Source organism: Pipistrellus kuhlii, unplaced genomic scaffold (assembly GCF_014108245.1).
Source record: "Pipistrellus kuhlii isolate mPipKuh1 unplaced genomic scaffold, mPipKuh1.p scaffold_m20_p_23, whole genome shotgun sequence".
NCBI lineage: Eukaryota > Metazoa > Chordata > Mammalia > Chiroptera > Vespertilionidae > Pipistrellus > Pipistrellus kuhlii.
In genome coordinates, this window is record NW_023425522.1 from 3,852,804 (window position 1) to 3,878,981 (window position 26,178).

Consider the following 26,178-nt stretch of genomic DNA (forward strand, 5'->3'; position numbering starts at 1 on the left):
TTAATGTCCTAAGGATCTTACATGGTAGCAAAGCATTTACATGCTCTTTTGCCAAAAGTTCAGCAATTCAAAACTCATGTATCATGCTGTCTTGTTAATATGAAATGGGTCTTGACCTTCTTATACCTCAGTTCTCTAATAATAATACCTAACATTTAATAACTGTGTATTGATGACAAAGAGATTCATGCAGGGATAGTTAATCATGGTGATAGGTAGGCAGCATTGCTCCCAAGAGATTACTGGAGCAGTTACTATAAATACCAAAAAAAAAACTTGAGTAGAGGCCTTTCTTAAAAGTCTGCTGACATCAGCACATTGACTGGGAGGAAAATAGGACCATGGGAAGGAGAAAGTGCCCATAGGAAATAAATGGAAGACATTCCAACTTTAAAATTGTTCCCTGAAAAAAAAAATATTGAGTGACAATTTGGCTATTTTTTGTCTTAATTTCTATAATATCACATTCAATTTGGTGATATATGTTACCATGTTCTTTAAATTGGTTTTACCATTTTTCACTGCGTATTATCCACTCATGCTTCTGTTTTCTCCCACTCAGCTTAGATCCCATGGTGTTTAAACAGCCCAGCCCAGCCCTTAGATCCCTTTTGTTTTTTGGCTTCATAGTTTTTGTCTAATAACTTCTATTTTGGTTGGTACTAAATCTTGATCTATTTTAGCCTGCAGGCAAACTGCTGAGCCTAGTTCAAGAAAATGCAACTGTACTCATTTGTTATATGTTAAGTTCATGACCACACATGCCAAGTGTGCTGTCTGTACCCTATTTCCAAGTAATTTCACTCTCCTGCTCTTAGAGAATACATTTTCTCACCATCTTCTCCTACCTCAAGTTTTCTCCATCAAACCCCTTTTCTTTTTCTCTGCCTTGAGGAAATTGAAGTGAGCAGTGACAAAATGGAAAGCTAACAATGTGTTGTATGTCCTGAAGAGACTAAAGAAAGATTGAAATAGGTTGACTTAGGTGAGTTTGCATTACAGAAAGTGGTGACTGCTCAGAGTATGAGATACTTAAAAAAATGCCATGCCTTATCCTCTCACCACCACACATTCCATTTATCTGTACCTGTGCCCATATATTCTGCCTTAATGTCTGTTTCTGCCCAAGGTCTTTTCCTACACTTGGGTACCAGATCTCCTCATTTCTCACCTACCCAGGCATTTCGTTTCTGTAATTACCTCTCTTCCCTATGGACTGAGTCAATTCTCATCAATATAAAATACAACATACCTCACCTTTCAAAAACTATCCCCCACTTTCTCCAGTTCATGGATCTTTTCTCTATTTTGTTTTGTTTGCTTCTCTTAAAGGTTATGCATGATTATCTTTCTCTCTATTAGATCAGTTCCACCAGGAAACAAACATGCTGCATGTGTATAATATTTCCCATCTGAGAAAGATAAACCCTTCCTAGACCCTATCAGTTAAGCTAAAACAAAAACAAAAACAAAAACAAACCCAAAAAAGCAGCACCATTTGATCCAGTGGACTCACTTGATTCTTTTCAAACCAAGTTTTTCCTCCACTTTATTATGCTAAGCTCATTTTCCATCCCCACTGGATGCTTTTTCTCATATTTCCTTTGTGATTTCTCTTCTTTATCCAGTCTTTAGTTATAGAGTGCCTCACATCTCAGAACTTTGTCATCTTCATTTGTCCATTTATGCTCTTTCCTCAGGCCATGATTAAATATATGTCCATGGTTTTAAATGAATTCAATAAGATGGTAGCTCCCACATTCTATCCTTAGTTCCAATTTCTCCACTGAGCTCCAGATTTATATTTGTCTATTGGACATTTCTATGTGGATGTCTAATAAACATCTCAAACTTAGTGTGAAACTGTACTCTTGATTACTGCTTGCAAACTATTATCTAACTGATTTCCCTAAATATTCCTCATTTATTTAAATGGCCCAATCATTTTCTGAGTTGCTTAGAACAGTGGTCTGCAAACTCATTAGTCAACTGAGTGGTAAACTGTGGCTTTCGAGCTGCATGTGGTTCGTGAGCTGCAGTTTGCCTACAGCTTAGACCAAAGACCTAGGAGCCATCCTTGTTTCCTCTTTTCCTTATACCTCACATTCAATCTATCAACTGATCCCATTAACTCTATTTCAAAAAAACACATTTCAAATATCCCTTCTCACATTATCATCACCATTAACACCCTATTTAAAGAGATCATGATTTCTCTTCTAGAAAACTATAATGGCCTCATCTCTGGTGTTCCTGCTTATTTTCTACCCCTCCACACATTACTAGAGTGACCTTTTAAATATATAGACACATCACATTACTCTTACTCAATATCCCTCAATGGTTTTCTATCATAACTAGAAAGTTCTCCATATTTCTTTTTCTGTCTTAAAAGACTCTAAATGAACTAGACCTCTTTAGTGAAATCCTGTATAATAAAAGCCTAAAATGCAAAGTGTTTGGTCATCCATTCAAACATAGTGTAATATGCTAATATTAATAATATGCTAAGCCCACTCAACTGCATGCTATGATGTGCACTGACCACCAGAGGACAAACGGTTGACCGGTCCAGTCTCTATGACATGCACTGACCACCAGGGGGCAGAACCTCAGACCAGTAGATTAGCTTGCTGCTGGGGTCTGGCTAATCAGGACTAAGTGAGATGGGCTGGACATGCCCTGGAGCCCTCTCACGGTACCTCCCCAGCTGGCTAACCTCCCGTGTACCTCTGTGGCCCTGATCATGCACTGTTGGGGTCCCTCACCCTGTCCTGTTCCCTCTCACAATCCAAGACCCCGCAGGATATGTCAGAAAGCTGGTTTAGGCTCAATCCTGCTCAACACAGGAGCTGCCGCCTGGTGATCAGTGCACTCCCACCAGGGGTGTGCTGCTCAGCCAGAAGCTGGGCTCACGGCTGGCAAGCACAAAGGTGGTGGTGGGAGACTCTCCTGCCTCCACAGCGGAGCTCAGGATGTCCGATTGATAGTTTAGGTCCGCTCCTCACAGGACATCCCCAAGGGCTCTGGACTGTAAGAGGGTGCAGGCTGGGCTGAGCTCTGCCGGCCTCCCACCGAATGCAAGAATTTCATGCACCCTACTTCTAGTGTTTTTAATAAATGAGTAAATAAAAACAAAAACAATAGAGTTTATGGTTATAAGCTTGAGATCTGATATCAGATTGCCTGTGGTCATATTTCTGTGCCACTAACAGTTATGGGATCTGGGGGATTCAACTTTCAAAGGACTCTTGATTTTAGGTGATAGAAATAATCTCAAGTATCTGAAATAAAAATTAATTGGCTCATTTAACCAGGACATTCAGCAGGCTGATTCTTTCTTCAATTATATTTGATTGTAGGTGCTCACATATTATTGGGAATTTGTCTTATTTCCTCCATAAATCAGCACAGGTACCCTTGTATATTTTTCAATCTCAGGCCAACTCTCTCCACAATGGGGCTAAGTCATCTGTTTTATTTTATTATATAGCTAAAGATTCAATAGCAAATAGTATTTTTTTTTTCCTGAGAGTTTTAGGGTAAGTCTTATGAAATACTCTGACTGGATTTGGGTCATTTGCCTGGTTGTGAACCAATCACTGTGGTTAAGTCCTGGATCATGTGCCCACCCCTATACTGGGTCCATGCTTTCCAAACCACATGGGCTAAGAATGGGGAAATGGTAGCTCCCCACAAAGATGTTTTGGGTCCTTTACATGTAAAATGAAACAAAATAGTTTCTACTTGTGTACAAGGCTCACAACACAATGCTCAACATATAGGAAGTAATTATTAGTTATATAGAAATAGCACATAGAAAACTTTTGGAATATAGATAAAGTTATACTTAGATTTAGAAAAAATATATATAACCCTGAAATTGTATAACTGAGTAAGAAAAAATAAGAATAAATAAAATATGATCTTTATTCTTGCTCAAAATTCTAGAACAGAATAACAAAATTTATCTAAAGAAAGAGAAGAAAGGAAATAAGCAATGAATCAGAAAATGGGAGTTGTACTTACCATTTGCTACTTTGAACAATATAAATAAATTCACAGTGGTAAGCTTAGTTTTTTAAAAAGGGAGGATTAACACAGTACACTAAATAAGAATTAGAATTATTGTATAAACACAATATTTTAAAAATTATAATTTAGTATCATACACAATGTGAATGCCTTGATGAAAAGATTTATTTAAACATGCTTTTAATGTTTATTAAGCACGTATTACACAAATGAAATGAATATATTGTCATAGAATAAAATTGAACAAGTATAGCAAAAACAAGAATGTCCCCTTTTCCATATCCCTTCCCTCACACTTTTCTTAAAAGTAGCCAATCTCAAGAGTTGGGTGTTCATCTCTCCTTGCCACTGATTCATTTACATATTTGTGTCTTCCACTTCATATGGAAAAATCTACATGAGATATACTTTTGCCCATAATGCTCTAGAACTTACTTTTTCACTTAAGCAAATTAATTGATGACTTATGGACCCATCTCATCCAATTTTACAGCCTCAGAGTGTTTTTGAGGAAGGCAGACTTTAAATTACTTAACCACTTATCTATTGATGGATATTTAAGATAGCAATTTTGCTATGACAAACAACATAAAAATTGAGTATCTCTGATATACATCTTTAGGCACAAGTGCAAGTAATTCTTTAGAATAAATTCCTGAAAGAACTTATCATTCCTGTTATGACAGAAGGTGGCAACTTGTCTCTCTAAAATGTAACAACAATATGGTTTTCACATAACTCGTTTAGCTTTTCTATTTTCGGCTTATTCTTGAAAATATTTTCTGTTATCAATATTTTTACCTTGTCAATTAGATGAGTTCACCAGTAATTCATTTTATGTTTTCACTGCTCCCCAGAGCAATTTCTACCTGCTGATTAAAGGGGTCAACTAATAAAGATGATATCTTAGTTTTTATCTCTCCAGACTTGGGAATATTCATAACAATTCTCAGGATTATGTCCATTCAAAAGAATGGTTCCTGGGGACTGAAAGCATAGGAACAGAATCAAGCTTTAACCTAGCTCTGCCCTATTATGTTTCCACTCTGTCTTTATTTACCGATGAATTTTAAAAATAGGAGAGAGCTGTTTTTTCCCCCCATTTTTACTCATTTATTTTTACATTCACTGTTATTTTGTATTAGTTTCAGGTGTACAGCATAGTGGTTAGATAGCCACACACTTTATAAAGTGTTCCCTGGTATTTCCAGCACCCACCTGGCACCATAAATGGTTATTATAGTATTATTGACTATGTTCTCTACTCTCTACTTTACATCACTGTGACTATTCTGTACTTCATAATCCCTTCATCTTTAAAAAATATATATTTTTATTGATTCCAGAGAGTAAGTGAGAGAAAGAGAGAAAGAGAAACATCAATGATGAGAGAGAATCATTGACTGGATGTCTCCTACATACCCCCTACTGAGGATCAAGCTTACAACTGGGGCATGTGCCCTTGACCAGAATCAAGCCCAGGACTCTTCAGTCCACAGGCCAACACTCCATTCACTGAGCCAAACCAGCTAGGGCACCCTTTCTTTTTCTTTTTCTTTTTTTTTTAACCCAGTTCACCAACACCTCATCCCTCTGGAAACCATCAGTCTGTTTACTGTATCTTTGAGTCCATTTCTGTTTTGTAAGTTTGTTTGTTTGTTTATTATTTCACTTGGCACTATACCCTTTATGCAGTCACAAATGGTGAAGTTTCATTTTATTTTATGGTCATGTATTGTACCACTTCTTCTTTACCCACTCTTCTATTGATGGGCACTCAAGTTGGTGTCCATATCTTGGCTATTGTGAATAGCACTGCAATGAACTTAAGGGTGTCCATATTCTTTTGAATTAGTGTTTGGGTTTCTCCAGATATATATCCACTAGGGGATATGCTGGTTCATAAAGACGTTCCATTTTTAATTTTTTTGAGGGAACTACATACTGTTTCCCACAGTGGCTGCACCACCTGCAGGCTCACTAACAGAATACGAGGGCTCTCTTTCCTCCACATCCTCTGCGACACTTGTTTGCTCGTTTATTGCTGATAGCTATTCTGGCAGGTGTGACCCAACATCTCATTGTGTGACCCAACATCTCATTTAATTTGTAATTCAATGATGATTAGTGATATCAAACATCTTCTCATAAGTCTGTTTGCCGTATGTATGTCCTCTTTGGACAAGTGTCTATTCAGATCCTTTGACCAGTTTTTAATTGAATTGTTTATTTTATTGGTGCTGAGTTGTATAAGTTCTTCATGTATTTTGGTTTTTGTTTTTATTAAATTTACTGGGGTTAACCCCTCATCAGATGTGTCATTGACAAATATGTTCTCTCATTCAGTGGGTTGCCTTTTTATTTTGTTAATGGTTACCTTTGCTTAGCAAAAAGTTTTTAGTTTAATGTAGTCACATTTGTTTATTTTTTTTTCTTTTGTTTCCCTTGCCCAAGGAGATATATCAGAAAAATTATGCTAAATGTCTGAGATTTTACTAGGTATGCTTTCATCTAGGATTTTTATGGTTTTGAGCCTTACATTTTTAATCTTTAATCCATTTTTAGTTTATTCTTATAAAAAGTATAAGAAGATAGTCTAGTTTCATTTTTTGTGTGTACTGTTCAATTTTCCCCAAACCATTTATTGAATAGACTATTTTTACCTCTTTGTATGTTTTTGCCTTCTATGTCCAATATTAATTGACTATAAAGGTGTGGGTTTATTTCTGGACTCTCTATTCTGTTTCATTTATTTACATGTCTGTTTTTATGCTAGTGGCATGCTTTTTTGATTATTATAGCCTTATAGTATAGGTTGACACCAGGTAGCATGATATCTCCAACTTTGTTCTTCTTTCTCACAGTAGTTATGGCTATTCAAGGTCTTTACATTTTTGGATTATTTGTTCAAATTCTGTGAAATACATCACTGGTATTTTGATAGGAATTGCATAATATCTATAGTTTTCTTTGGGTAGAATGGATATTTTTAATTATGTTAATTCTTCCTACCCATAAGCCTGGTATATTCTTCCACTTATTTGTATCTTCTTCAATTTCTTTCCTTAGTGTCTTATAATTTTTTTAAGTACAGGTCTTAACTCATTCATTAAATTTATTCCTAGGTATTTTGTTTTCTTTGATGCAATTGTAAATGGGATTGTTTTCTTAGTTTTCCTTTCTTAGGTTTATTATTTGTATAATATATAGAAATGCAACCAATTTCTGAATATTAACTTTGTATTTTACTAGTTTACTAAATTCATTTGTCAGTTTTAGTAGTTCTTTGGTGAAATCATTAGGGTTCTCTCTAGAATAGTACCATGTCCTCTGCAAATAATGACAGTTTTACTTCTTCCTTTCCAATTTGAATACTTTTTATTCCTTCTTCATGTCTGATTGCTGTTTTACTCATTTCTCTAGGTATTGGGAAATATATTTCCTGTGAATAAATTTAAAACTTAAGGCAGAAGTCTAGTTTATTTTTTCTATAAATACAATATTATCTTGAGCCTCACTGATTATATTAATTTTACTTTATTCGAGTGTTTTTTGCTGTTGTTATTTCCTCTGTTAGTCGTTTTACCTACAGGTATTGTGTTTTCTCTTAATTCAATTAAATATCAATTTTTCTGGTGGTTCAAATCATGTTAAGCCAAATGTCATTATTGATGTTTGGCTATTTTGTAAGCTGCAAAAACAGCAATTCATATTTGGCTAGTCTTATAAGAATCTGTTTTTCTGCCTGTGCTTTTCTCTATAGTTTGGTCACTGTCAGGAGTTGGGAGCTGTCTTCAGGTGGGGTAGGCTGGACCTTGTGAACCAGAGCTTTTAGGGCTTCCCACTTTGGGGGGCCACATAGCAAGGTAGGTAGTGGGAGGGGCAGAGAGAGAGGGCTGAGTGTCACTTCCCCTTCCATCACCTGGAGGAATTCCCCTCCACTTCTTGAACTCTCCCTTTTACTACAGAATCAAGACTGCATGGGGCTACTCTCTATTTCTGCAACAGTTTTTTCTACAGTGTTTTGGGCAGCATTTGCCTCCATATACCTAACCTATTCTTCTGTCTTGCTGTCCTGCACTCTGCAACATTTCTGATCTACTTGTTACACTCTCTTCTCTGTGGATTCACCCTGAGTGGATGAAAACGTGGATGACTGAGCTCAGTTAACTATCTTGATGTCATTTCTCATGAATTATTTTAAGGAATAATTACTGATTCAGAAAATGGTAGAAAACCCTGAATATAACAATCATGGGGAAAAAATTGTCAATGAGTAGCCTTCAATATTTGGGCTCCAGATCTAAATTATTATATGGATAATTTTGAAAAATATTTTTATTTATTTCAGAGAGGAGGGGAGAGGGGAGAGAGAGATAGAAACATCAATTATGAGAGAATAATCAGTTGCCTTCAGCATGTCCCCCACTGGGGATTGAGCCCACAACCCAGACACATGCCCTGACCAGAAATTGAACCATGATCTCTTGGTTAATAGGTCGATGCTCTACCACTAAGCAATACTGGCTTGGCTGCCTAATTTTTATATTACTTTTAAGAAATATGCTTCTCATAAATTATTTATACTCTTATAGAGCATGAAAAATACAAACAGTTCTCAGGTAATCCTAGAAAGCTAGCTTTATCACACTTAAAAAAAATGACCAAAATTGAACCCCACAAAAGGCTGGACTTTTTAATGAATATAGATGCAAGTATCCCAAATAAAACCTTAGCAAAACACAAAAAATAGCAAAATAAAATAATAATAACAATACCACATTGACAAGGTAGGAAATGTGAGCACACTGCAACATTAAAACAAATTCATGTATCCTATATAATAAAGAGCTAATATGCAAATGTTTGTCACACCATAACAGCTCAGACACTCAACACTGGGAAAAGAGTATGGGGACCAGCCAGACACAAATGAGCTGTTGAGAGAGGACTGGGGACCAGCCAGGCTGTGGACCAGGAGAGAGACAAGTCTCCTGCCCCGTGGTCCAGGGCATCAGTGGCTGCGCCTATGCCCTGGGAGAGGAACAAGCCACTCACCCTGTGGTCCTGGGAGCCAGCAGCTACATCTGCACTCATGGCCTGGGAGAGGGACAAGCCACCTGCCCCGAGGTCCTGGGTGCCAGTGCCTATGGTTGCGGCCCGGCCAAAGCCACCCATCCATGGACCCCTTTGGCTGTGCTGGCCTGGGTAAAGCTGGCTTGGGTCCTGGGTTCCTGTGGCCAGAGGGAGAGAAACCTGGGTCCTGGGTGTGGGACAAGGCAAAGGCAGTGAGAGGCAATCAGGCCATTAGGGGAGCAGTTAGAGGGAATGAGACCAGTAGGGGAGCAGTTAGGGGAGATCGGGCAGGCAGGCAGAGGGGAGAGGGGTGATCAGGCAGGCAGGCAGAGGTGGTTAGGGGCTATCAGGCAGGCAGAAGTGGTTAGGGGCAATCAGGCAGGCAGGCAGAGGGGTGAGGGGTGATCAGGCAGGCAGGCAGGCAGGCAAGCGGTTAGGAGCCAGTGGTCCTAGATTATGAGAGGCAGTACAACATCCCCCAAGGGGTCCAGATTGGAGAAGGTGCAGGCCAGCCTGAGGGACACTCCCCACCAAACCTCTGGGTCAAAAGGCAGTTCCATTCTATAATTTTTGAGGAAACTCTATACTGTTTTCTATAATGGCTGCACCAGTCTGCTTTCCCACCAACAGTGCAAGAGGGTCCCCTTTTCTCAGTACTTGTTGTTTGTTGATGTATTGATTGTAGCCATTCTGGGATATGTGAGGTAATGCTAGAGGCCCTGTGCATGAAATTTGTGCACAGGGCCTCTAGTATGTATTATAAATAAACAGGAAAAAAAGAGAGAAAAAGCAATTGCCTCAGTATTTACAAAAGGCATCAAACAAAATCCAACAGCTATTTATAATTAATGTGTATTCTTTATATTAGAAATAAAGTTAGTGCTTTTTTAATAAGTTGAAGAATCCATATTGGAAAAAAAGAACAGGTGTTATTCTTAAAGATTAAACTATAGAAACATTCCATTAATAATAGAAACAGAAGAAGGCTATCTGACATATTGCCATTATTTTTTACAGTTTTAATCAATATAGCATGGCAAGAATAATTAATGAGTTAGATATTTTGGAAAGGGGATTTAAAATTTTTAAGCTATTGTGATGGGCTAAGGCAGAGGAAGTTAGGGGTGATCAGGCAGGCAGGTGAGCAGTTAGAAGTGAACAGGCAGGCAGGCAGAGTGGTTAGGGGCAATCAGGTAGGCAGGCAGGCAGGCAAGTGGTTAGGATCCAGTGGTCCTGGATTGTGAGAGGGATGTCTGAATGCTGGTTTAGGTGTGATCCCTATGGACATCCCCTAACAGGTCTGGGATTGTGAGAGGGTGCAGGTCAGGCTGAGGGACCTCCCCCCCGCCCCCCCCCCCCCGCTCCATGCATGAATTTTGTGCACCAAGCCTCTAGTTGTAAAGAAAGCAGAATAAACATAAGTGTGCATAAATTCTTTGTTTTTTTAAAAAATTATGTATTTATCATTTTTATTGGAGTGATATTGGTCAAAATGAATATATAGGTTTCAGGTATGGGCTTTTATGTAGCAAGATATGTATATTGCACCATGTGCCCACCACCCAGTCAAATCTTCTCTGGGCACCTTATATTAGGATCCCCTTATCCTCTCATCCCCTTCCCTTCCCTCTGGCAACCACAACACTGCTGTTTGTGTTCACAAATTTATGTGGCATAAATTCTTTCTGACTGGTGTTACAAGATTCTTATGATATATTCCTAGAAGTGGGATCTCTGGGTCAAAAGGCAGTTCCATTCTATAATTTTTGAGGAAACTCTATACTGTTTTCTATAATGGCTGCACCAGTCTGCTTTCCCACCAACAGTGCAAGAGGGTCCCCTTTTCTCAGTACTTGTTGTTTGTTGATGTATTGATTGTAGCCATTCTGGGATATGTGAGGTAATATCTCATTGTAGTTTTAATTTGCATCTCTCATTATTAGTGATTTTGAGCATTTTTTCATGTCTATTGGCCATCTGTATGTTCTCTTTGAAAACATGTCTATTTGGGTTCTTTGGCCATTTTTTTTTTAATTGGATTGCTTATCTTTCTGGTGTTGAGATATGTAAATTCTTTATATGTTTTGGAAATTAACTCATTATCAGATATGTAATTGGCATATATGTTGTCCCATAAAGTGGGTTCCCTTTTCATTTTGTTGATGGTTCCTGTGTAGAAGCTTTTTATTTTGATGTAGTCTTATTCGTTTATTTTCTCCTTTGTTTGCCTTGCCCTAGGAGATATATTGGCAAACATATTGCTATCAGATGTCTGAAATTTTGCTAGTCTATATTTTCTTTTAGGATTTTGCAACTTACATTTATATACTTTAGCCATTTTGAGTTTATTCCTGTGTATGGTGTAAGTTGATGGTCTAAGTTTGTTGTTGTTGTGTTGTTGGTTTTTTGTGGGTTTTTTTTTTTTGCATGCATCTGTCCAATTTTTCCAACATCATTTATTGAAGGAGCTGTCTTTACTCCATTATATGCTCTTGCCTTATTTGTCAAATATTTATTGTCCATAAAGGCATGGTCTCTATTCTGTCCCATTGATCTATATGCCTATTGTTATGCCAGTACCAGTCTGTTTTGATTATAATGGCCTTATAGGCTAGGATTAGGGTTAGGGTTAGTTTGATATCAGGTATTTTGATAGCTCCAACTTTTTCTGTTTCTCAAGATCGTTGAGGCTATTTGGGGTCTTTTTGGTTCAATATAAATTTTTGAAATATTTGTTCTAGATCTGTGAAATATGCCATTGGTATTTTAATAGGAATTGTGTTGAATCTATTGATTGCTTTGGGTAGTTTGTGAATTTTAATTATGTTAATTATTCCAATCCTTGAACATGGTATATGCTTCTGCTGTTTATATCTTCCTCTGTTTTTTCTTCAATGTTCTATAGTTCCTTGGTTAAGTTTATTCCTAGGTACTTTATTTTTTGTATTACAATAGTAAATGAAATTGTCTTCTTAGTTTCTCTTTCTGATAGTTCATTATTGGTGTACAAAAATGCCACCAATTTCTGGATATTAATTTTGTAGACTGCTACTTTTGCCAAATTCATTTATTAGATCTAGTATTTTTTTTGTGTGTGTGTGTGGAGTTTTTAGTATTTTCTATGTACAACATCATATCATCTATGAATAATGATAGTTTTACCTTCTTTCTGATTTGAATATCTTTTATTTATTCTTATTGTTTTATCAATGTGTCTAAGACTTCTAGTACTTTCTTGAATAAGAATGGTGAAAGTGGATATATCTTTCTTATTTCTGATTTTAAAGAAAATATTTTTAGTTTTTTCTCATTGAGTCTGATATTAGCTGTAGTTTTTTCATATATAACCTTTATTATGTTGAGGTATTATCCCTCCATTTCCACTTTGCTGAGAGTTTTTATCATAAATGGTTGCTAGATTTTATTGAATGCGTTTTCTGTATCTATTGACTTAAGTGATTTTTATCTTTAATTTTGTTTATGTGATGTATCACATTTATTGATTTATTAATATTCTACCAACCTTGAATCCCTGGAATAAATCCTACTTAGTCATGGTCTATGATATTTTTATTGCTAGATCCCATTTGCTAGTATTTTGTTGAGTATGTTTGCATCTATATTCATCAGAGCTATTGGTACATAATTTTCTTTCTTTATAGTGTCTTTATCTGGTTTTGGAATTAGGATAATGCTGGCCACATAAAAAGAGACAAGAAGTTTTCCCTCTTGAATTTTTTGGAATAGATTGAGGAGGATAGATGTTAGATCTTCTTTGAATGTTTGGTAGAACTCACCTGTAAAATCAGCTGAGCCAAGACTTTTGTTTGCTGAGATTTTTTGTTGTTGTTGTTGTTACTGCTTCAATTTTATTAGTTTTATTGGTTCATTCATGTTTCTAATTCTTCCTGATTCAGTTTTGGAAGATTGTATGTTTCTAGGAATTTTTCCATTTGTAAAAGTTGTTTAGTTTGTCTGTATACAGTTGTTCATACTACCATGTTTCCCTAAAATAAGACATCCTCTGAAAATAAGACCTACTTACAGGTTTCCTTCTCAGTGAAATATAAGGCATCCCCTTGAAAATAAGCCCCCCCCCCCCCCCCCCCCCCGCTCCAGGCTAAACATGAGATTTGGTCCACTGATTCTGAAAGAAATGGAGTCACAAGAAATTCACCAGGAAATTCAGAATTGGATTGTTGCAATGATGTTCCAGAAGATGATGATATGATTGTCATTGAATAAATGAGTAAATTCTTGACACTGTAGAATTCAAAGTTTGTCTGATTTGTGTTGACAACTACCGTACTAGCATACTGTATACAGGTAATAAATTTCCTTTATTTTCATTTAACAATAAATGTGTACCGTATTCTTCTTCATGGAAAAATAAGACATCCCCTGAAAATAAGACCTAGAGCATCTTTGGGAGCAAAAATTAATATAAGACACTGTCTTATTTTTGGGGAAACAGGGTATTTTCTTTCAATCCTTTGCATTTCTGTGGTATCATTTGATACTTCTTCTCTTTCATTTCTGCTATTATTATTTGGGTCCTCTTTGTTTCTTGATGAATCTCACTATAAATTCATCAATCATGTTTATCTTTTCAAAGAAATAGCTCTTGGTTTCATTGACCTTTTGTACTTTTTTTTTAAATCTCTCACTAATTTCAACTCTGATATTTATTATTTTCTCCTTTAAAAAAAAAAAATATATATATATATATATATATATATATATATATATTTATTTTTTTTTTTTTTTTATTTTATTTTATTTTACAGAGAGGAAGGAAGAGGAATAGAGAATTAGAAATATTGATGAGAGAGAAACATCAACCAACTGCTTCCTGCATATGCACTACTGGGGATGTGCCCACAACCAAGGCACATGCCCCCCGCCTGGAACCCAACCTGGAACCCTTCAGTCTGCAGGCTGATGCTCTATCCAGTGAGCTAAACTGGTTAAGGCTATTATTTCCTCCTTCTACTTTCTCTGGGTTTTTCTTGTTGTTCTTTTGGTAGTCTTTTTTAGGTATAGGGTTAGATGGTTTATTTGAGATTTTTCTTGCTTCATGAGGTAGGCCTAAAATGCCATGAACTTCCCTCTTAAGACTGTTTTTGCTCAGTCCCACATATTTTGTTCATTTTCATTTGTTTCCAGGAAGTTTATTTTTGTTTTTTTCCTGACTCATTGTTTAATAGCATACTATTTGGCCTCCATGTGTTTGAATATCTCTTTTTGTTGTTGTTGTGATTGCTTTATAATATTATGCTATTGTAATCTGAGAAGATGTATTATTTAAATATAAGTAAGGTAAATGTGTCATTTTAAATAAGCAAGAAAATAAAAACTGCCAGGAAAACTAATGCATTATTTAATAAAATAAAAATTTGGGTGATTACCTCACAACATATAGATAATTTGATTAGGTAAGAACCATAGGCAGAATATCTCTTTCTTGGTAACTTTTTCTCAACTTGCTCACGCTCTTTTAGGATATTTAGTACATTAGCTTAAATTTCCTTGTGTATGAACAAAAAAGAGAACCAATCATGTACAAGCAAAGAAGGGACTATTTTTTAAATAACTGTTTTGTCATGTATAAAAACCTTATTTTGTCTGTGTAAATGGTCTGTAAAAATCACAATCTTTTATAATCTGGGACTTGAAGAGTGAAACCTGTGTCAGAGGTCAAGTTGTAAAAAGCTTGGGGCTGAGCTTGGGCTTTAGTGTTTGATTAGTAAAGATAAGCATTATCTTTGCGATCCTAGCTAATATTATGCCAGCAGTTAAAGGGCAGAATGCTAAAGAGAAGAGGTGGTCAGATGGATAAAATGCTTCTTTACCACCAGAGAAGTGACAACGTGACATTAGCAAGCATAAGTCCCTCTCTCTCTCTCTCTCTCTCTCTCTCTCTCTCTCTCTCTCTCTCTCTCTCTCTCTCTCTCTCTCTCTCCCCTCTCTCCTCTCTGTAAGAATTATGAAGGTAATCAAGGTTGCAAGAATATTAATTCTAGGTCTTTTTAGGAAATGACAATGATTGACAATAAAACAGGATGAGCAGATGCTCCAAGAGAGGAAAATCTGTAGGAATTCTAACATCTGAAGGTATTTCTATTTGTCCTCCAGGTGTTAACAAGATACAGCCAGATGCTGTAAATCAAACTGGAAATGTGAATAATGAGATTAAAATAAAGACTTCTGATGAATTGTGATGAAAAAAAAATCTTTACGTATGTTGTTTCATTAGGAGATGCCCAGCCTTAATGGTTAAGAACATTGGCTTTGGAATTAAGAGCTGATCCTTCTACTTATGAGCTGTGCAATTTTTTTTTAAGCTGCAATTTCTTCATCTGTCAAATGGGGGTAATAAAACCTACTTTCAGGGGATCATGAGAAAACTGAACAAGATCATGTTTGCAAGGAGAGTAAGAGCTTATAAATGTTAGCTATTATTATCAAACCAATCACTTTGATACATGTTTATTGTGGTATGAATTGTCTCCCCCCAAAGATGCTCAAGTTGTAATTTTTAGTACCTGTGAACGTGATCTTATTTGGAAATGGGGTCTTTACCGGTGTAATTAATATTTAAAGTGAAGTCATACTGGTTTGGAGGGAGGCTCCTAAGAAACACGGTCACACGGAGGAAGAGGGCCTTGTGAAGAAAGAGCCAGAAGTTGGAGTGATGCACACACAAGTGAAGAAATGATGAAGATTGCCGACATCCACCAGAAGCTGGAAAGAGGCAAGGAAAGGACCTTCCCTAGAGCCTTTGGAGGGAGTATTGCTCTTCTGACACTTTGACTTTGAAAAAATACCTTTTTAAGCCATCCAATCTGTGGTAATTTGTTATGGCAGCCCTAACAATATAATACAATGTGCAGTAACTAATATTGTACTGAAAAAGCTATATTATTATGTAGAAAATAATAATTAGAACTAAAAATATGTCTTTATTTTACTGTTGTGTTATATGTTTTTATTTTTTTTAAAGATGCAGTCAGCCCTGGCTGGTGTTGCTCAGTTGGTGGGCCACTGTCCTGAGCACTGAAAGTTGCCGGTTCAGTTTCCAGTCAGGGCACATGCTCAGGTTGCTGGCTCGATCCCCAGTAGGAGGCATGCAGGAGGCAGCTGATCAATGTTCCTCTCTCACATAGATGTCTCTCCTCTCCTTCTCCCTTCCTCTCTCTCTCAAAATCCATAAAAATCCTATATAATAAAAGGCTAATATGCAAATTGACCGAAAAGCAGATGATCGGTTGCTTGATATGCACTGATCACCAGGGGGCAGATGCTCAATGCAGGAGCTGCCCCCGAGTGGTCAGTATGCTCCCACAGTGGGAGTGCCAGTCAGCCAGAAGCCCTGAGCCAGGCTCACAGCTGGCAAGCGCAGCAGTGGTGGTGGAAATGCTAAGGATATCTGACTGACTGCTGTCCCACTTACAGCTGACATCCCCTGAGGGCTCCAGGACTGAGAGAGGGTGCAGGTCGGGCTGAGGGACTCTCTCCCCGCATCAACTATTGTACATAAATTTTGTACACCAGGCATCTAGTACTTAAATAAGTTAAAAAGATGCAATCATTTTGTTTCAGAAGTTTCAGTACAACTTTTAAAAAACTAGTAGATGAGAAAAGAGAGAATATGCACATTAGTTTTCTAGGTTGGCATCATTTGGGTCTTTTCAGATTATAATGATGCGATGAAGGAGAGCAATGAAGAAGGGTGTTTGCCAATCACATTAGCATATATCTGACCTGGAAGAGAAACCCCCTGGGGACAGAGAATAAAACATGTCCTATTGCTAGCTACTGTCTGCCTCCCTTTTAGCCACCCAGGTCTGCACTGTGTGCGTGTGTGCGTGTGTACGTGTGTGTGTGTGTGTGTGTGTGTGTGTGTGTGTGTGATTTTGTAGGTATGCAATATTTTCTATCATCCATGAAATTTTATTTATTTCTCACCATCACCCTGTATTTTACATGCTTTATGAACTTAAGTTAAAGGCAAATTTACTTAAATGAAATATTTCATAACCTGAGGAGCATCTGCAATGAGTATTCTATGTCCAGTTATTATTCCTGCTCAGCTGGATTGGTCATTTTTTTTTCTTTTTGTTTTTTAAAAATCAATCACTAACAGAGTAAATGAGATGGGTCCTAAGAGAGCAATCAATTTAAATCTCATCCTATAAATATGAAGCTATTTATGTTTCTGTGTCTGCATGTTTATGTATGATATGCACATGTCTTATCTAGTCACTCCAGGAACAATGAAAAGGAGATTATTTGGGCAAGGAGAATAGAAGCAATCTCTCATTTTGAATTTAAAGTACCAGATCTTAAAAGCCTTGGGAACATTTATTAACTTGATCAAGTAAGACCTGTTTATACTCCAGGAGATCAAACCCATCCAAACTTTAAAAACTGTAAGTACTTCACTTGACCGTGTGTTATTTTCTGTTCCCTCTAGTGCGTAAAAAATCAGCAGTAATCTTGCACTCCTAATTGAAGAATTATATGACTGAAAAAAGCAACATGATTAGGTTGAAATAATATCACAACTGAAAAGAAAAATTTAAAAAAAGCATTTGTTTAAAGAAGCGGTATCTGTGGGTGTTTTAAGGCATGCCTATGTTTTCATGAGTAAAATGAGCATAGGGGCTTATACCTCCTTTCCTGAGTGTGCAGGCCCAAAAGTCTCAGGCTGGGAAATTAGGTGTACAAATACAACCCGTTAGTGCTTTTGAAGACTGACCTGAATATCCATTTTGATTGTGAAAAATGTAATTTCAGTCCACTCTGGGTAACCTCAGGGTCTCCCCAGACTCTCCTCTGCTCTCACTTTACAGCTCCAATATGGCTTAGATAATTCCACGAAATCATAGGAAATCTGGGCTTTGACCAATGCTCCTATCGATGGGCACCTGACAAGCTGCACTTTCCCCACCTGTTCATGGGCAGCAGGTAATGCTATTACAGATGTGTCAGGACGTGTTCCTGGTCCCCAGCTTCTACAGTCTTGTGCCCAGTCCTGCAGACCTGCTCTCTCTGCATCTGCCTGGTCCCTTTTCCAATGCCTCTGGGGCCCCCAGGTGCTGTGGCTGGTGATTTCTGCTAAGGAGTACCTGCAGAAACTCACTCCGACTTACCCTTATTTTTTACCTCTATTCTCTGTCCCCAGGGGGTTTCTCTTCCAGGTCAGATATATGCTAATGTGATTGGCAAACACCCTTCTTCATTGCTCTCCTTCATTGCATCATTATAATCTGAAAAGACCCAAATGATGCCAACCTAGAAAACTAATGTGCATATTCTCTCTTTTCTCATCTACTAGTTTTTTAAAAGTTGTACTGAAACTTCTGAAACAAAATGATTGCATCTTTTTAACTTATTTAAGTACTAGATGCCTGGTGTACACTTAAGTACTAGATGCCTGATGCCACTCTTTGAGGCTTGCCCCTTCCCTGGGCCCTCCCTGAGGACTGGGGCACATGTGTCTTTTGTTCTCAGGCTTACCTGGGAGGTTTATGTCTCACCTCCCCTGCCTGGTGGGCATATATCTTGGGGGAGGGGGAGTGTCAGGACACTGGCTCCTGCTCAGGAAACCCCAGACTATCTCTCACTTTCCCTCTGACTGGCCTCTCTCTTCTCCAGCACAAGAAAAGTTTTAGAAATCACTAGAGGTGGGGAACCATGGAAACTCACTCCGACTTACCCTTATTTTTTACCTCTATTATTTAAGCCCCATGATCTTCTAAAACTCACCTACAGATTAACTTTTTTTAAAAATATATTTTGTTGATTTTTTACAGAGAGGAAGGGCGAGAAATAGAGAGCTAGAAACGTCGATGAAAGAGAAACATCATTGACCAGCTGCCTCCTGCACACCCCCCACTGGGGATGCGCCCGCAACCAATGTACAGAAAGGTTGAGAAACACGGTTCTCTAAGATCCAGGGCTACAAAGGGCCAGTGGGTAGGAGGTCTTGGAGGGGAGACAAGGCTACAGAGAAGGAAGCTGGAAGGCACTGTACAGGCCCTTGACCGGAATTGAACCTGGGACCTTTCAGTCCGCAGACCGACGCTCTATCACTGAGCCAAACTGGTTTTGGCAGATTAACTTATTTTGTCTGCTACGAAAACTATGCTATCTTAAAATAAAATATCAGTATTATAATAAAACACAGAGAATTATGGATTCTGTGATTTCTACTTTCAGAAAAGAAACTGAGAGAAGAACAAATAAAATAACTAAACAACCCTTCTTGAATCACCTTTAGCCTTGGGTTACTTTTTTGAATAAGTTCCGTTTTTGTTTTTGTTTTTGTTTTTGTTTATGTTTTGTTTTGTTTTAACCAACAGTTCATCTTTCTTCTGTTGCTTAATTTTTATTGAAACCATGAGATTTGAAAAACTGGATGGTCAGTTGACTGAAAAAAAAAGTTTCTTGACCCTTTTGCATGTCAATTCATTTCTTGATGCGGTATTTTTCAAAACTTGCACCTATTTTTTTTTTTTTAATATGTCACAGAATCTAAAAGAATTGACTCAGGACAGAAGCAGGAAGCCTGAGGAAATTTCTATGTAATTATCAACCTTTCCCATTATTTTTGACCAAATCAATAACTCATGAAAATTGCCATTTGTCAAGACATTATGTAAAACCTATCCTTTGGGGAATGACTGTCCCTGGAGAAATAACAGAACAAAAGAGAATCCCAGATCGTAGGTGAAATGTCCCTGGCCTCAAGCTAAACCAAGGTCTCACCATGTGCAGCTGAGACCCCAGTATGTTCTACAGACGTTAGTCCTCCGAGGTTCCTGGCAATAGCCAGTCCTACAAAACTCACTAGTAGGTTTGATTTTCTCAGAACAGTGAATGTTACTGGACAGGGCAGGGGTTAGAGGAACCCATGGTCCCAAAAGCTTGGCAAACAGTATACTAAGCAAAGTTGAACTGTTTTCTTTACTGAAAAGTCATCTCAGAGACTTCTATGTGGAATGCTATTGTTTATCAAGAATGCTCAAGAGGAAAAATGGTTTCCCAAGTTCACTTGGTTACAGATTATTTTGTTCTGGAGAATTTCTCAGGACTGGGGTTATATTGAGGGAAACTCTGGCCTCTTCCAACATTGAAAATGACAGGAAAAGACCAGCCCATCCATTTAGACTAAGACCTGCTGCCCAACACACTGGTGTCAGTAAACATCAGCCTCTGCTCAGTCTCTCCCTCATCACCTTTTCTTGTCCAAGCTACAAAGTGTTTTGCTCGCTATTGTTGATGAAACCACTCCTGAATGTTGCCTTGCCTAACTTTCTGTTTTCTTTTGTTTTTCAACCTGGAACCTCTGCTATTCAGCCTAAGACCATCGGAAAATTCAGATATTTACATTACGATTCATTAACAATAGCGAAATTACAGCTATGAAGTAGCAACGAAAATAATTTTTTTGGTTGGGGGTCACCACAACATGAGGAACTCTATTAAAGGGTCGAGGCATTAGAAAGGTTGAGAACCACGGGTCTCTAAGATCCAGGGCTACAAAGGGCCAGTGGGTAGGAGGCCTTGGAGGGGAGACAAGGCTACAGAGAAGGAAGCTGGAAGGCACTGAACATCAGCCTTACCTACCCTCCCACTGAGCACAGAGCAGCTTCTATGCGGCAGGAGCTGTCCTGGCAGAACCTGTGAGGAGTGGCTGTGAGTTCCCATGGCACCATAAAGAGCGAGGGAGAGACAAGAAGGCCCTGGGTCAATGCTCACAGCACATCTTGGATTTTGGAAGCCGTATTTCTCCTTCTAAAGTTCTGTAATAATGGTTAGCTGTGACTGACTTCATTCTAACAGATGCCCCTGAGTGAATGGAAAGAAGCCGTTTCTACTAGTAAAGGGTTGTGGTGTGACTGTAACTAATGTTATCGTGGGAATTCATGGGACTTTAATCCATCTCCTTCCTTATGATCAGACATGTGCCATGTATCTGTCCCCTATTGTTTTGTTGTTGGTGGTGGTGATCTTTCCTTTCCTTTCCTTTCCTTTCCTTTCCTTTCCTTTCCTTTCCTTTCCTTTCCTTTCCTTTCCTTTCCTTTCCTTTCCTTTCCTTTCCTTTCCTTTCCTTTCCTTTCCTTTCCTTTCCTTCCTTTCCTTTCCTTTCCTTTCCTTTCCTTTTTCCTTTCCTTTCCTTTCCTTTCCTTTCCTTTTTTTTTTTTTTTTTTTTTTTTTGTGTGTGTGTGTGTGTGTGTGTGTGTGTGTGTTTTCTTTGTTTTTGTCAAAAATCTTTCTCTCCCTCGGAACCTTTGCTGAGAGCTTGCCTTGCGTGGACTGAACTCCTGCTCCTCTCAGGGGCCTCCTTAGTTGGCTTTTTCCTTCTGGTTGTGAGAACCTCTCCTTCCCTTCATTCCTGCGACTGAAGCTTGGTAACAACCCCAACTCTGCTGGCCCAGGGTGTTGCATGGCACCTTCATAGTTGCCTTTCCTGCTGTTTTGTAAACAAAGCTTTTGTAAATAAGCCTCCAAGAACTACCCTAATTTGCATGTGCTACCTGTTTTCTGTTGAGACTCAGAGATAAAACCCTCTCACCCATCTGTACTGTCCAATGTGGGAGTCACTAGCCACATGTGGTGTTGAGCACTGCAATGTGGCTAGTCCCAACAAAGAAGTGCTAGAAGGCCAGTTTAGTTCAGTGGATAGAGCATCAGCAGGCAGACTGAAAGGTCTCAGGTTCGATTCCAGTCAAGGGCATGTTCCTTGGTTGCTGGCTCAATCCCCAGTGGGGTGTGTGCAGGAGGCAGCTGATTAATGTTTCTCTCTCGTTGATATTTCTAACTCTCTATCCCTCTCCCTCTCTGTAAAAATCAATAACATATATTTAAAAGAAGTGCTGGGAACATGATGTTGAAGACTTGGTATGAAAAAAAAATGTAAATGACCTCAATTATTTGTATATTGACTACATATAAGAACCATACTTTTAGGTGTAATAGATATATTACTAAATTTAATTTCACATGCTTCTCTTTACCTTTTTAAAAGTGGGTTACATATAATATAACCGCTTCCTGCACACCCCCTACTGGGGATGGAGCCAGAAAAACAGGCATGTGCCCTGACCTGGAATCTAACCCTGACCTCCTGATTTATAGGTCTATGCTCAACCACCCAGCCACACCACTGGGCTGTGGCTCATATTTATTTCTAATGTACAGCTAGGCCCTGGATAACTAGTGAGTGGTCCCCGAAGGAACATCTCTCCTACAGAATGTGTATTTCTAGCACCCACATGGAGGGATCTCCGGTGCTGGGAATGTGAGAGCAGAAACACACAGTACCCCACCAGGTGGAAGCTGGGAGGGAGCTGGGAAGCCATCGTTTTCAGGAGGAGAAAACCCAGCCATGTTTGTAAGCACTTGCTGGACTACAAATGTTTCAGAATAACTTTAAAATGGTCTGATTTTTGTTGTTGTTTGTTTTTCTTCTGGAACGCAGACTGAGATACCTAGAGAGAAACTTTAAAATACACTAAATCTCAAGTTAGTATTAAACCTCAACTGGTTTGTCGATATCCAATTTTAGCACACAACGAGGCATTAAAACTTGGCAAGATTTGTTTGTGATCCTTGTAAAAGCCCATTGCTTTACGGCATCAGAATATAATAAGCTCTTCGCTGGCTTGTAGAAGAGCCTGGAATTGGTGCTTCATAAACATAAAACCCGTCCAGCACTGAGTATCTATCCACTCAGCGGGCACAGCCTCCACTTCCCCAGCAAGGACAGAGCCACTCAGGTCCCTTTGAACAGTTAAAGAGGAAGTCCTGGCTGCCACTTTCAAGGCCAAAGAGAGGTCAGCAGAGGGGAAGGGCGCACAGTCCCGACACTGGGCAGAGGGGATCCCCCAAGTTTCCTGCCACACTCGTCAGTGCCCACAGCTGGCCCAGGCTGCCTCAGCTACTACAGGGATTGGTGTGCCAGCCAGGCTACCGCCCACACTGCGGGGCGTCCTGCTGAGAGGAGGAAGCCCAGAAACCAGGAACAAATCGGATTGGAATGAAAACCTGCCTCATGCAGATTCCATGGCCCACCTCCCTCCTTTAAACTGCCAGGCGATTTGTATCCCTTCCTGACCCCATCTCCCAGGGGCGCGAGGAGAGGATGTGGGGTCAGAGGAGGCAAGAGAGGGGAAATCGCCTTTTATGAAAGGACATTTAACTCCTTCACACACACACACACACACACACACACACACACACACACACAAGTTTAAAAAATCCGTCTTCCAAAACTGGGCATATGGATTTGGAATCAAAGTTGACTTTTTTTTTTAATCTCAATTTCTCCTCTTAATTTATTGGCTTCTCTCCTAAGAGGTCGGGGACTCCTGATCATCCTAAATTAACAGAAGGAAGAACAATCCAAAGGAAAAACAAATGCAAACACTGCCGCGGGGAGACCAGCCTCGCTCCCCAGGGCCTCCGGGCCCAGGAGATGCGCGCGCGCAGAGGGACACCGCCCGCCCAGGAGCCAGGGGCTCAGTGCACAACCGAGCAGAGTCTGCGCCGCAAAACTTCGGAGGGTGCGGGGTGGGGCGGGGCAGCGGGGCGAGGAGGAAACAGGGGCCCCGGGGATTCGGAAGGGTCAGTGCTGCAAAAGACATAGCCCAGCCTGCGGCGTTGGGAACCCCTAACTCAGGGAGTGTCCGCCGGCTGGAAGTCCGGCCCCGGGATCCGGCAGCTCCGGCTGTCCATCAGGCGCCCCGGGGGCCGCCGTCTCCAACTCCGGGGAGAGAGAGGGGCGCGGCCGCAGGCAGGGAGGGAGGGAGGGACCGCGGCTTGGAGAAGGGGCGTCTCCCGGGCCGCCCCCGCCCTCTCCGCTGTCATTGGGCCACAGCTGCGGGGTCCGCGCCACCTTCTCGCCAGCCCGCCCGGCCGGTCCCGAGGCGGGTCGGGCCCACCGTTGACGTCACCTCCAAGTTTGCTGCCCCGGGCGCCCCACGTGCGGCGGCGGCGGCGGCGGTGGCCCGGGAGGCGGGCGGGCGGGAGGGAGCGCCTGGAGCGGCGGCCGCGGTGCTGACAGGTCTCCGCAGCCCGGCCGGCCGCGCGGCTCCCAGGTAGGGCGCCCGCGCCGCGGGGAGCAGCCAGGCGCTCCCTGAGAGGGGCGGACGGCTGGGGACGGGCCTCCCGGTTCCCTTTGGGGCAGTGGAACTCGGGGGACCTAGCCCCGGGGCCCCTAGGAAGCAGAGGCCAGGACGCGGGGCTGGGAAGCACGGTCGCCGCCGCTGGTCTGGAGAGCACAGAGCGCAGCGGCACCGCAGCAGTGGGTCTCCCAGAGACGGAGCCAGGGATGCCCGGCTGCTGAGCAAAGATCGATCGGGGCCGAGAGCCGCTCGGGCCGGGCTGAGACTCTGGGAACTGGGCGCCGAAACCCGCCACCAGGCTTAGGACTTCGCGAGTCCAGGACGATGGTCTCTTAAGCACTGCGCACCACGCCTCCCTTCCAGCCCCCGACCGAGGCAGGCAGAGCTCCCGCGCCGGCTCCAGGGGTCTGGCTCCCCGGCAGGGGGGCAGCAGCTCCCGGAGGAGGATGTCCTGGAGCCCGGAGGGGTCCCGGCCGAGCATGGCCCGCGCGCTCCCCGACGTCGCCTCTGGCTAGGATGGCCCCTCCGGGCCCGGCCGGAGCGCACCCAGCCCCGGCCGAGCCGCTGTCCCGCAGCATCTTCCGGAGGTTCCTGCTGATGCTCTGTTCGCTGCTCACCTCCCTGTACGTCTTCTACTGCCTGGCCGAGCGCTGCCGGACCCTGTCGGGCCCCGTGGTCGTCGTAGGGGGGCTGCCAGGCGGCGAGGAGGGGGTGCGCGCCCCAGGTGGCAGCGCCCTGGCCGGAGGCGGTCCCCGGGAGCCAGCGGCGTGGCCAGTTGCGCAGGGACGGCTCTCTTGGCAGCTGCGGCCGCGGAGGAGGCGCAGGCGGCCTCCGGGGCGCGAGGAGGCGGCCTGGGAGGAAGAGACCCCCAGCCTGGCCGGCGGGCCCGGGGGCTCCGGGGCCGGGAGCAGCGCGGCCGAGCCCCCGCCGGGGACCCTGGAGCTGCTGCTGGATGAGGGCAGCAAGCAGCTGCCGCAGGCCATCATCATCGGCGTGAAGAAAGGCGGCACGCGGGCGCTGCTGGAGTTCCTGCGCGTGCACCCCGACGTGCGCGCCGTGGGCGCCGAGCCCCACTTCTTCGACCGCAGCTACGACAAGGGCCTCGCCTGGTACCGGTGAGCGGGCGCGGGGCGCTGACGTGTTTGGGGAGGCCGTGGAGGGAGGGCCCCAAAGAGCCCATGTGGACCCCCAATTCACCTCCCTTCCCATCCCAGGAAGAAGGCAACAGGTCCTCAGCGATTGTCCTTAACTTGCGGGGCGCCTTCCTTGTACCAGGATAGTGGGTGATATCCACTCTGCAGGTGGGTGGGTGGGTGGGTGGGTGGGTGGGTGGGAAATGTGGGCCTTCGAGGGTTTTTCTTTAGTCCTCAGAATGCCCTTTTTCCACAAATATAATAGCCAATCTCATCTTTTCTTCTTGCTCCGAGAGAGGGTCTTTGTCAGCTAAAGAAAAAGGAAATCGCACCCCAGCTAGAACTTGGTTATCAATTATTGGGGGGACACCCCTCCCCTGAGGAAGCCTTTCCCTCCTGGTCAATCCCCTGTGCCAAATGCAGTGTAGGCCACCATGTATTCATTCACCTTGACCCCCAGATTATTTTTCTAGAAACTTCGTAAAAGTGTCAAGAATCAGAGTCTAGGAAGCTGGGAAAAATAAGTTGGAGCAAGTGCCAGCAATGGGTCACCGTGCTTCCAAGTAGGCTGCGTTGGCAATGACTTTAGTCTGGGGCGAGGGGTGAGAGGAGAGTAAGTACCTTTTGTTTCTGGGGTGGCAGAAACTTTTCCAGAGCGCTTCAGACAATTCTTTTTAGAAAGTAGGTAGTTAATTAAAAAAAAAAAAAAAAAAAAAAAAAAAAAAGGAAGAAAAGGGCAAAATGTAAGGACTCTGGTTATATGATGGAAAACCCTCTTAATACAGTTTAGGAAACAAGTC

At 41.4% G+C, this 26,178-nt stretch overlaps 1 protein-coding gene across 1 annotated transcript in view; it reads left to right on the forward strand.

The window, feature by feature from the left end:
* Positions 1 to 24,509: 24,509 nt before the first annotated feature.
* The window catches only part of HS3ST3A1 (heparan sulfate-glucosamine 3-sulfotransferase 3A1), a 93,858-nt gene continuing 92,189 nt past the window's right edge, over positions 24,510 to 26,178 (forward strand). Inside the window, exon 1 of the mRNA XM_036452307.2 lies at positions 24,510 to 25,360. Within this exon, the coding sequence (XP_036308200.1) occupies positions 24,762 to 25,360 (599 nt within the window). The 5' untranslated portion in view covers positions 24,510 to 24,761. The remainder of the gene's footprint in view (positions 25,361 to 26,178) is intronic.